General features: G+C 46.6%; 1 protein-coding gene across 1 annotated transcript in view; it reads right to left on the bottom strand.

Moving 5' to 3' along the window:
• GTF3C5 (general transcription factor IIIC subunit 5) overlaps positions 1–11,926 on the bottom strand; it is a 30,641-nt gene extending 18,715 nt beyond the window's left edge. Inside the window, exons 1-4 of the mRNA XM_066580166.1 lie at positions 11,587–11,926; positions 7,483–7,708; positions 4,175–4,373; positions 235–430 (exon numbers count right to left, since the gene is read on the bottom strand). Coding sequence (XP_066436263.1) covers positions 235–430; positions 4,175–4,373; positions 7,483–7,708; positions 11,587–11,715 — 750 coding nt within the window. The 5' untranslated portion in view covers positions 11,716–11,926. The remainder of the gene's footprint in view (positions 1–234; positions 431–4,174; positions 4,374–7,482; positions 7,709–11,586) is intronic.
• Between the last annotated feature and the right edge of the window lie 856 nt (positions 11,927–12,782).

Below are 12,782 nucleotides of genomic sequence, written 5' to 3' on the forward strand. Positions count from 1 at the left end.
CAGTGAGACCCCGGCTAGTCTAGCACTGATGACCGGCCTCGTTGCAAGTCGCTCCGATCGCTGGCTTCTCCCATCTAATGTGGATTTACACTGAAACTGATCCACAGAAAACTTGTCACGTGATTTTATACTTCGCGGGTCACAGAGAAGCGCCAACCATGAAAGGCCCGGGGGCTCTATTAAGGGGGCCAGGCAATATATATTGATCTCATTTATTGGCTGTGTTGAACATACCCTCTTCATCTCCTGCTCTACTTTCTTATCCACAGGATTGGTGCACAACTTCTTCCAGTTCTTCACGGCGGCTGGGTGAGGCTCACTGGGCACCTCTCCATCTTCAAAGTTGACAAATATGGCATTATGGGGCCTGCGGGCCCTGCTTAACCCAATCAGATTGTCACTGGACAGATGTGGATTCTGATAACCGTCCCTGTAGAGACAAGAGAGAATATGAATTGTGTAGTGCTGAACATGAACAATAGATGGCGCTATGCAGCTACAGGGGCTTGCATGCACTAGTGTTCTACAACCGCCCGGCACACAGCTGGTGAAGTAGATTGTGATGCTGGGGGTCAGCGGTGGCACTGCCCTCCACTTTTGTGCAGCGATCACGCAATAAAACAGAAGACTTGCAGAAGGCGGCGGGGCGGAGACCCGAATGGGTGAGAAAGAGCCAGCTGCACCCACAGATAGGTCTCATTATCAGCAGAACAAGTCAATCCGGCTGCTGGAGCGACGGCAGGGCTTTCATCAGTCGGCCTTGGAAGTTTCATAACCAGCAGGAAGCACAGAAATCACACAGTTCCTGTAAGTCCACTAGATATTCCGTAAGGTGAAACCTCCCCTGTGAAGGGCTTGTGTGTGCTGTGATGACATTAGCGGGTCACTTGCAGTCATGGCTTCCATCAGGACCCAGATCTGAAAACGAAGAAGCCGCAGCAAGGCTTGAGAGCTGTGCAGCGCTACCGACCGTGCACAGAACTGCGGCATACCCCCATTCACTCGATTTAACACTGTGCGGTTTACAACAAGCCCTGTTCATTGTACAGGAAAAGGAAGACATTACCGTTCTGGACAAACTGAGCTTGTCCTACTTCAAAACAGCTCTAGTTCTATCAGTGCAACCAACTGGAGCTACAGCTGTTTGAAGTGGGGACGGGAATACTGAATTTACAGCTGTCACTTCAGTCTGTCTGCAGAGGCAGGCAACAGATAATCAGTGATTCTCACGTCTATCCTCTTGTCCCAGGGGAGGGTAATAAGGACTATTCTTCATGTTATCAGCCCCCTCCCCCGCCTTGCCTTATCAATCTGAGTACATTTGCTCTCTGCTTGTCACACATGGGGGTCTTCTCCACTTTCAGAAAAAAATAAAATAAATCACTCCTCTACACGATTTAAAGGGGTTGCTAAGGGTTAGAAAAAACATGTCTGCCTTCTTCCAAACACACTGCCACCATTTTCCATAGGGTTGTGTGCGGTATTGCAGCTCAGTTCCATTGAAGTGAATGGGAGCTGAGCAGCAATAGCAGACACAACCTATGCACAAGGATAGAGCAGTGTTTGGAAGAAAGCAGCCATGTTTATTTAAGCCTAGACAATCTCTTTAACCCCGCAGTCGTCATTGCCAACCATGGCAGCTAACAATTTTATAGAAAAAAAAAAAATGTAGGAGTTTTTTTCCCCTTACACAATGCTTTAGATAATGAAAAAAAGTATAAAGAACAAAAAAACCTGCTATCCCCACATCCGACACATCCCGTACCATAAAGTATTACATTACCGATCCAGCATGGGAACTCCTGTTAAATGCCAAAATGGCCATTTTCTGTTCATTTCAATAAAAATAAGAAAAATAAAAATCCTCTGGTCCTGGAATGTAGTGGCATCACCTAAACAGCGGCGCTCACTAACAGCTGCCGGGTGACAGGGTGTGCTGGCGGTGCTAAATATTCAGAGCTGTGGGGGGCGCTATACATGCCGAAATCAGCTGTGGATACGCACCGACTCCTACTCTACACCAGTGGTGTGGCTTTTGGTGCAGATTTTGACACAGACTTTTCCCGTGTGGAAGGGGTTCAGCCATCTTTGTTTGTCGAGACCTGGAGGGAAAAGGTTAAACTGCTAGTAGAACTATTTAAGGGCATCTTTCTAGTAATCACTACACAGGCCCCTCAAAGTGCCAAAGGGGAGACGTCGAAAAGACAGCACTCCGCGAGTTCTATGACATCACATCCCCCATCAGATCTCTCTCCGCCAGTCATCCGCTCTGAAGAGGATCATGTAATACACCACAGACCTCCTTAGCAACAGGAGTCACGGATTGCATCACATGATTCTTTTCAGAGCAGCTGACAGGCGGTGAGGGGTCAGGGGATACGTCATGTGACTCCACAGAACCACACTCAGCACTTCAAGGGGCTGGTCAGTGGGTGTATTATTAGGGTATCACAAGAACCTCCTGGTGACGGCTTCAATGAGCGGCTGTAACCAAAAGCTCTCAGGTTGGTGCATAACTGCCATCCCCATCATGCTGGGACGGGCACGTAGGGGGTTGTAAAACGAGACAATATGACTTATACTACTGTCACTCATAACTGCTCTACGCTCAGTCCACACGAAGGGTATGTTTAGACAGCGGGATCGCAGCAGGATTTTCAGCGGCAAATTCCGCCTCTAAAAACGTCAAAATTCTGCCCCAGTTTGTGGCACAGATCTCATCTGTTTAGTCCTGTCAAATGGCAAAATAGGCGTGCGGAATTCAGGTGCAGAAACAAGCCCGGCCAGGGCCGGAGGCAAAAACTGCAGCAGAATGACACAGCTCTTAGAGGCGGAATTCATACAGAAGATTCCACGATTAATCCCGCCATCCGAAGTTTCCCAAACTCTCGGTTTTCCCGCACGGTTTTTGCATTTGATGTTTATTTTGAAGTTTAATTGATTTCTATGGCAAAAACTGACACAGAACCTTTCCAATCCAATGTTGGGCCTGTCCCGACATCATTTTCCTCCACAGCTCCGATGTCGAGACAGGCCCGACACTGCAGTGCAGGAGTGCATCTGCACCCGATCATCAGACACATCAGGTGCAGATACACTCCTGCACTGGTCATCATCGAGGACCGCCGAGGAGAAGGCAGAAAGGGTTTTTAACCCTTTCTGCCTTCTCCTTTACACATTACAAAGCGCTCAATTAGCGCTATATAATGCACAGAGATTCCGGCCGGCGATCATGCGACCGCCGGTGTCACCTGACCCCCAGCTGTCACATGAACGCCGAGCCAGAAGGCTGAAGGGAGAATGCAGAAGTATTACTTCCGCATTCCGCCCGGCGATCATGACTACCGGGTGTCACCTGACCCCATCTGTCACATGATCCCCGAGCCTGACCCCCCCGGTGTAGTGACCACCTGAACCCTCCTGAACTCTGGCAGATCAGGAGGGTGACGGGACAATTTAGTTTTTTTCATCCCTTCTTCCCAGCTCCAATTTATTTGGAGATGGGGAGAATGGATGAGAAAAAAATAAATGGATTGGAAAGGGTTAAAAAAAAGTCTTTACACGTCACTCTTTCTCCTCGCATGACATGGATTTTAAATACACGTGGGGGAAAATGCGGCGTCAACAGTGACCGAGATTCCCGTTACACATCGACGCGTATAGTCAGTGTATTTTGGCACGTAATATACACCAAAAATCCCCTAAGGGTAGGGTCACATTTTTCTACGTATTCCAAAATTTGCCGACAATACCCGCCCCATTGATTTGTAATGGTAAGCTGTGTCCCTGTCTTGACGACGTGTTTTTTAACCTGATGCATATTTAAAAGACACATTGCCGGGGAACAAAAAAGACTTGACGTTGGTAGTTTTTGCTTCCCGCATCGTCTTTTGTCTTTGATCTCAATGAGACTTCAAAATGTGCATCAAATACAAAATAACATGCCTAAAAACAGAGTGTTTGGTGTGCAGATGTGATGGAGATTCTTTCAGCCCCATCAAACACACTGTGTGAACACACCCTTAGATTCCAGATTACCTTGCAGTTCTGCAACGGACTGCCAGAATTTGTGGACCACAGGATGCCGGATTAAAGGAATTTAATGGTACATAGTGTTACGGTATTATAAAGGTAATTGCACCTGCTAAGGCTTCTCATTGGTCACGACTTGTACCTGTGATTGATGTTAGGACGATAGTAGTAATCCACAGGGTTATCCAGCCGAGAGAAGATGGGTGGAGGGATGTAAAGGGGGATGTCCTGATGGAAGTATTCCTCCTTTTCTGGCTTCTCGAGTAAAACTCTGTCATAGAGGGACGTCCGAGGCCCATCCGAGCCGTTGGTGAAAGCCAAATACTGAAAATCTGACATTCCTGAAAGCGAACAGGTCATGAATTCAGTCACTTTATGTCTATTTTGCATTCACAATTCTACAGTTTAGGCTTCAGAGCTGAAATCTCACAGAATTCCCTGTTTATTAATTGACTGCACAAAGCTTGCACTAATGATGTGCATCGTGGGACATGTAGGGGCTGAAGGTAAGCTGATGTAATAAAAGGATATAACTCAGGATCAGTACAGGATAAGTAATGTATGTACACAGTGACTCCACCAGCAGAATAGTGAGTGCAGCTCTGGGGTATAATACAGGATGTAACTCAGGATCAGTACAGGATAAGTAATGTATGTACAGAGTGACTCCACCAGCAGAATAGTGAGTGCAGCTCTGGAGTATAATACAGGATGTAACTCAGGATCAGTACAGGATAAGTAATGTATGTACACAGTGACTCCACCAGCAGTATAGCGAGTGCAGCTCTGGAGTATAATACAGGATGTAACTCAGGATCAGTACAGGATAAGTAATATATGTACACAGTGAGTCCACCAGCAGAATAGTGAGTGCAGCTCTGGGGTATAATACAGGATGTAACTCAGGATCAGTACAGGATAAGTAATGTATGTACACAGTGACTCCACCAGCAGAATAGTGAGTGCAGCTCTGGGGTATAATACAGGATGTAACTCAGGAGCAGTACAGGATAAGTAATGTATGTACACAGTGACTCCACCAGCAGAATAGTGAGTGCAGCTCTGGGGTATAATACAGGATGTAACTCAGGAGCAGTACAGGATAAGTAATGTATGTACACAGTGACTCCACCAGCAGAATAGTGAGTGCAGCTCTGGGGTATAATACAGGATGTAACTCAGGATCAGTACAGGATAAGTAATGTATGTACAGAGTGACTCCACCAGCAGAATAGTGAGTGCAGCTCTGGAGTATAATACAGGATGTAACTCAGGATCAGTACAGGATAAGTAATGTATGTACACAGTGACTCCACCAGCAGAATAGTGAGTGCAGCTCTGGGGTATAATACAGGATGTAACTCAGGATCAGTACAGGATAAGTAATGTATGTACACAGTGACTCCACCAGCAGAATAGTGAGTGCAGCTCTGGAGTATAATACAGGATGTAACTCAGGATCAGTACAGGATAAGTAATGTATGTACACAGTGACTCCACCAGCAGAATAGTGAGTGCAGCTCTGGGGTATAATACAGGATGTAACTCAGGATCAGTACAGGATAAGTAATGTATGTACACAGTGACTCCACCAGCAGAATAGTGAGTGCAGCTCTGGGGTATAATACAGGATGTAACTCAGGAGCAGTACAGGATAAGTAATGTATGTACACAGTGACTCCACCAGCAGAATAGTGAGTGCAGCTCTGGGGTATAATACAGGATGTAACTCAGGAGCAGTACAGGATAAGTAATGTATGTACACAGTGACTCCACCAGCAGAATAGTGAGTGCAGCTCTGGGGTATAATACAGGATGTAACTCAGGAGCAGTACAGGATAAGTAATGTATGTACACAGTGACTCCACCAGCAGAATAGTGAGTGCAGCTCTGGAGTATAATACAGGATGTAACTCAGGATCAGTGCAGGATAAGTAATATATGTACACAGTGACTCCACCAGCAGAATAGTGAGTGCAGCTCTGGAGTATAATACAGGATGTAACTCAGGAGCAGTACAGGATAAGTAATGTATGTACACAGTGACTCCACCAGCAGAATAGTGAGTGCGGCTCTGGAGGATAATGCAGGATGTAACTTAGGATCAGTACAGGATAAGTAATGCAAGTACACAGTGACTCCACCAGCAGATTAGTGAGCGCAGCTCTGGAGTATAATACAGGATGTAACTCCTACAATATAAGGCAGCTCTGGGGTATAATACAGGATGCAACTCAGGAGCAGTACATGATAAGTAATGTATGTACACAGTGACTCCACCAGCAGAATAGTGAGTGCAGCTCTGGAGTATAATACAGGCTGTAACTCAGCATCAGTACAGGATAAGTAATGTAAGTACACAGTGACTCTACCAGCAGATTAGTGAGCGCAGCTCTGGAGTATAATACAGGATGTAACTCAGGATCAGTACAGGATAAGTAATGTATGTACACAGTGACTCCACCAGCAGAATAGTGAGTGCAGCTCTGGAGTATAATACAGGATGTAACTCAGGGTCAGTACATGATAAGTAATGTATTTACACAGTGACTCCACCAGCAGAATAGTGAGTGCAGCTCTGGAGTATAATACAGCATGTAACTCCGGGTCAGTAGAGGATAAGTAATGTATGTACACAGTGACTCCCCCAGCAGAATAGTGAGTGCAGCTCTGGGGTATAATACGGGATGTAACTCATGATCAGTACATGATAAGTAATGTATTTACACAGTGACTCCACCAGCAGTATAGCGAGTGCAGCTCTGGAGTATAATACAGGATGTAACTCAGGATCAGTACAGGATAAGTAATGTATGTACACAGTGACTCCACCAGCAGAATAGTGAGTGCAGCTCTGGAGTATAATACAGGATGTAACTCAGGGTCAGTACAGGATAAGTAATGTATTTACACAGTGACTCCACCAGCAGTATAGCGAGTGCAGCTCTGGAGTATAATACAGGATATAACTCAGGATCAGTAGAGGATAAGTAATGTATGTACACAGTGACTCCCCCAGCAGAATAGTGAGTGCAGCTCTGGGGTATAATACGGGATGTAACTCATGATCAGTACATGATAAGTAATGTATTTACACAGTGACTCCACCAGCAGTATAGCGAGTGCAGCTCTGGAGTATAATACAGGATCAGTACAGGATAAGTAATGTATGTACACAGTGACTATCAGCAGAATAGTGAGTGCAGCTCTGGGGTATAATACAGGATGTAACTCAGGATCAGTACAGAATAAGTAATGTATGTACACAGTGACTCCACCAGCAGTATAGCGAGTGCAGCTCTGGAGTATAATACAGGATGTAACTCAGGATAAGTAATGTAACATATGTAAGATGTAATGGATTATTAGATTTTCTAAACTTACCAATGCCAATAATAATCATAAATTATCACAATTCCACTTTTGTGATAAATTAAGAACACCACTGACCTTGAAACTTATAGACCGTGCCCACTACACCCAGGATTTCCATGCTGATGGTTCCCTCTTGAGTCGGGTTTTCTGTGTTCGGGTCGCCAGAATTTTTCTTACGAGTCTTCTTCTTTACCCTCAGGATCATGGTGGTGGTGGGGAAGCGGTTGGCACACAGTGGGTGGCAGTAAGGGTCCTTAGGCCTATAATACAGCTCAAGCCTCTTTGCGGGGTCAGCATATACCTGCCAGAGCATCATATGGACATCAGGCTGTGCAACATATCTCATTTACAAATGCTTCATAAAGGACAAGAAGTGCAACAACACCAACACAAAACAAAAAGAAGGAACAATATTACCAGTTAGTGAAAACACACACACAGCGTTTCCACAAATATAAGACCCTGTCTTATATTACTTTTTGCCTCAAAAGAGGCACAGTGTCTTATAATACTTACCTAGCAGCCGGCGTTTGTGTCCCTCGTGCTGGCCTCCGTCACTGCTGCAGGCTTCCATGTTCTCCTGAACGCAGACAGAGCAGTTCCTCCTGTAAGTGGGGTTTAAATATTCCACCTCCAGCAAGCTAATGCTCTGATTGGTTAATGGAGCGCCACGTCAGCCAATGAGAGCCGGTGCTCCATTAAAGGGGTTGTCCCTCGCCGAAACGGGTTTTTTTTTTTTTTCAACCCCCCCCCCCCCCCCGTTCGGCGCGAGACAACCCCGATGCAGGGGTTAAAAAAGAACACCGGACAGCGCTTACCTGAATCCCCGCGCTCCGGTGACTTCTTACTTACCCGGTGAAGATGGCCGCCGGCATCTTCTCCCTCGGTGGACCGCAGGGCTTCTGTGCGGTCCATTGCCGATTCCAGCCTCCTGATTGGCTGGAATCGGTACGTGACGGGGCGGAGCTACACAGAGCCCCATTGAGAAAGCAGAAGACCCGGACTGCGCAAGCGCGTCTAATTTGGCCATTAGACGGCGAAAATTAGACGGCAACCATGGAGACGAGGACGCTAGCAACGGAGCAGGTAAGTGAAAAACTTTTGATAACTTCTGTATGGCTCATAATTAATGCACAATGTACATTACAAAGTGCATTAATATGGCCATACAGAAGTGTATAGACCCACTTGCTGCCGCGGGACAACCCCTTTAACCAATCACATCCATTCATTGAATGACATTATTGAATGGCTGTGATTGGTTAATCCAGTACTGTCTTTCATTGGCTGATGCCATGCTCTATTAACCAATCAGAGCATTAGCTTGCTGGAAGCGGGGTATACAAGCCCTGGGTACGCAGCCATAACGTGAGTTGTACTACAGTAGAGAAACTTGGGTGAGACTTGCATCAAGCAGCACACAGACACCAATCCGGGCACCGTTTGACTCATGGACACGGCGCATTAACAGACATTGCGTGTCCGCCCTTCACATCAGCGTTACGTGTCAGTTTGCAATGGATCTGGTATAAAACTAAAGCAAACTGATGAGAAACGGAAGCATAAGGCCGCACTCCCACGGGGTGGATTCGCCATGGATTTTCCATCCAAGCCCTCCACAGAATTTACGGACATGGTCAGGTGATGAGGTTTGCAAAAGGTCATCGTCGTGCTGCAGAAAAAAAAAAAAAAATCCACGTAAAACTGTGCAAAAATCCATCAGATTTTGCATCCAGAGTATGTCAATTACAGCAAGATTTGCGGGCGGAATCCACCTCTTCAAATTATCCAATTAAAAGTGGGTTACGGGTTTTGTGGGGGAAATGTGTATTTTTTAAAATTTTTTTAATTAAAATGTTTTTCCTTCAACTCTATTCATCTTTTTTATTTTTTTTACTCCCTCATGCATTACTTATGTAGTTCAATGTACTAAACATATTACATGAGCCTATGAGGCGTCTGGAGGCGGGGCCTTATGGGTGGAGCTAGATGGCAGACTTGCAGGCCTTTGTCAGGCTTCCAGCTCTCACGGGAACCTATTGGTGCCTTGTGATCACACTGCAGGATGCCGATGGATGACAGAGCCCCCGTACCCTGTCATCTGCTTACATGCTGCAGTTGCTATTAATTCTGGCATGTAAGGGGTTAAACTGCCAAGATCTGAGGCTTTTCCATTCCTGGCTGTTAGCATTAAACGAAGCCACCACCTATTAAAGATGTATGTGCGGGTGTAAAGCCCATTAGTGAAGACAGAAAAAAGGCGTATTGTGCTCATTAACGGGTTGATAGAAAAGTTTGACTGATCCATCAAAAACGGACAATTAAGGCCCATTTAGACACAACGATTATCACTCAAAATTCGCTCAAAAGCCATCTTTTGAGCGATACTCGTTGTGTGTAGCTGCGCTGACATTGTGCAGTTTTCGTTCTGCCGTCACTCATCGTTGTCTTTCAGCGTGCTGACATCAGGGATTCACAGCGGGATACAACTGATACTATTGTTTCATCCCGCTCCCTGATGACAGGCCGGGTATGAAGAACACAGCGGTCCAGCGCTGTTCTCTATACCCAGCACGGAGCGCTCGGCTGTATAACACCCCGCTTGTCTTCTGCATCCTCCGCTGGCAGCGCATGGAAATAGTGCAGCAAAAATCATCCAAAAAACAGAACCAGGATGGATCGGATGCAAACTAAAGTGAAGGGGATGGGTTTTTTTCTCATCCGTGTTATTGGGGGAGGGGCACAGCAAGGCCTTTGTATAGCTGCTGCCACTAGGAGGCGACACTAAGAACAATGTAAAAAAAATAATAAAATTCTGCACATGATCAGTATTGCCGCATTTGTAGCGACTCAGACAATGAACGTGTTTTGTTATTTGTCTTGCATGGTGAGCGCCATAAAACTAACTTGAAAAACTAACGCCAGAAGTGATATTTTTCTTTTGTTCGCCTCCCAAAAAAATGCAACAAAAAAAAAAAAAAAAACAATCCAAGAGTCTCGTGTACCTCAAACCGGTACCAATAAACTCTTTTCACAAAAAACCGAGCCCCCGCAGAGCCCCGCTGCCGGGAAATAGAAAGGTTCTGGATCTTAAAATGCGGCGATGCAGTCAACTGTTTTCTTAAAAAAAAAACTTTATTATTCTGCAAAAGTAGCGAAAACTAAAAAACCTCTCTAAACCCGGTGTGGCAGTAATCACGCCGATCAGATAAGAACGTTATCAGGTTATTCTTACCGAATGGTGAACGCCGATAAAATCGAAACCCCCAAAACAATGGTGGAATTTCTGGACATCTCGCCCTCCCCAAAAATGTAATACGTTCTCCAACCCGTTATACGGACCCCGGAGTGCGAACAGTAAAATATACACCCCTCATCCGGCTGTCGGCGACTTCTGGCCCTGCAATGTGATGGAAGGCGTCAGTCCTTAAGGCTGATCACTGCGGTCTTATTACGGCTGTAGACCGCGTTCACACGGGCGGCACAGAGGTGGAACCTGCCGCACATCGGGCTGTAACCGACTTACTGTGGATCCGAAATCTAGTTGATTTCCGGGTTTTGCGTGGTTTTTGTCAGCAGCGTGAGGATGACCTCATCACCGGACCACGGCTGTAAATGCTGAGGAGAGCTTCAATGGAAAAACCACGGCGAATCCGCCCCGTGCGAGCGCGGCCTTACGCTTTAGTTTTATACCAGATCCATTACAAACCGACGCGTAACGCTGATGTGAAGGGCGCTGGAGGGCGGATGTCCGCTCACAGGGTCCGCCGCAGAGCCGCCACACGATACCGGCAGGAAGCGGCTGCATGCTAAAAGCCGGGCAGCTAGCGGAGCGTGAACGGACCCCGTTATAGGCATTGGGGTCCGTCCGGCGCTGCTCGGTTCCGTCCTTCGGCCGCGGGGATTCCCCTTTACTGCTTCCCGAACGGAACAGAAAAGCACAACACCGAGCGCAGATGTGAAACCATCCATTCAGGAGTGTTGTGGCGGAACTACAAGTAGCAGCATGCCTCCTTACTTACTTTAGACGATGCATTCTACAACTATAGCACTCCAGTACTCTATACATATATATATATATACACACATACACCCACACAATTACAGTACTCAACACACGATATGGTGGAACATGGGGGAACTATAATAGTGTAACACCGCACCCAGGTGCCTCCTCACCCTGGACACCCCCTCCTCCCCGCCGAGCGTCCGCAGCATCCGTCCCACATCCTGCACCAGTCCCGGGTACTCCACGCACACCATAGGCTTCTGCTGCCGGGGAAGAGACACAACCCCGGAGCCCTCCATGTCTGCGGCACCGGGTCCGTCACTTTCTACCCGCCCTCCAGTCCGTAGACCTGCAAACAAAGTTCCGCCGCAGAAAGGTTCCTCCGTAATTTCTGCGCCGAAATGTTATAGTTTCCAGTCACATGATGGTTCCCAGTAGGCCGTCTGGTTAATATGAGAAAAGCCTCACTATATAGATCTATAGGGGCTCACCTATACCTGTTATCACTAAGGATATAATGTGTTGCCCCCTAGCAACCAATCACAGCACTTGTTTCATTTTAGAATCTGCACTGGAAGAATGTAAAGTGGAATCTGATTGGTCGCCAGCCGCGAGCCTTTTCTTTCAGGCCTGAGCCTATACATGAGGCCCGGTGCACATCCCTATAATCCGGCAGACCTGATGGCATACACGAGAATAAAATATTACAGATTATCAAACAACCTGGAGAAAAGTCTACATTATATTGTTATAACACACTGAACACACATTTCTGTCAGACATTCTTGATTAACCAATGGCAGATTGAGGCCGCCTTCACACGTGCGAGAAAATGGTGTGATGTGAGAGCGAGTGAAAACGCGGAATCATGAAACCAATCATTTTCAATGGCTTCATTCCCAGTCGCACTATTTTCACTCATGCGATGTGGCGTGAAAAAAAATCGTGGCTTGTCCCATCTTTCTGTGTTTTGCGATTTTTATTTATTTTTTCCATGTTTCCCTATGGAGCCCCCGATTTATTGCAACGCATGAACTTGCGCTGTTTATGCGATGCGTTGTTAACATTGGAAACTCATTGTTTTTCAATGCGTCTGATGGCGGCAGCAGCAGCGCCAGACCCATTGAAAGCAATGGAAGAACTCTGCAATGCCCTGCCGCGGCCATGACAGCGTGGATTCCCTTCATCGCCACAGTGATGTGAGGCTGCTTTCACATGGTGGGGAGCGCGATATGAGGCCGTGATTCGCCAGTGTGAAGGAGTCCTTAGTAGAAGTCAGCGCAGCCCGCAAATAACCGAGACCCGCTGATCACAAGGGATCCAGCATTTTTGTATTTCTGGCCATCTGTGAGTTGTGATTACCCGC

This window comes from Eleutherodactylus coqui, chromosome 10 (assembly GCF_035609145.1).
Source record: "Eleutherodactylus coqui strain aEleCoq1 chromosome 10, aEleCoq1.hap1, whole genome shotgun sequence".
Classification (NCBI taxonomy): domain Eukaryota; kingdom Metazoa; phylum Chordata; class Amphibia; order Anura; family Eleutherodactylidae; genus Eleutherodactylus; species Eleutherodactylus coqui.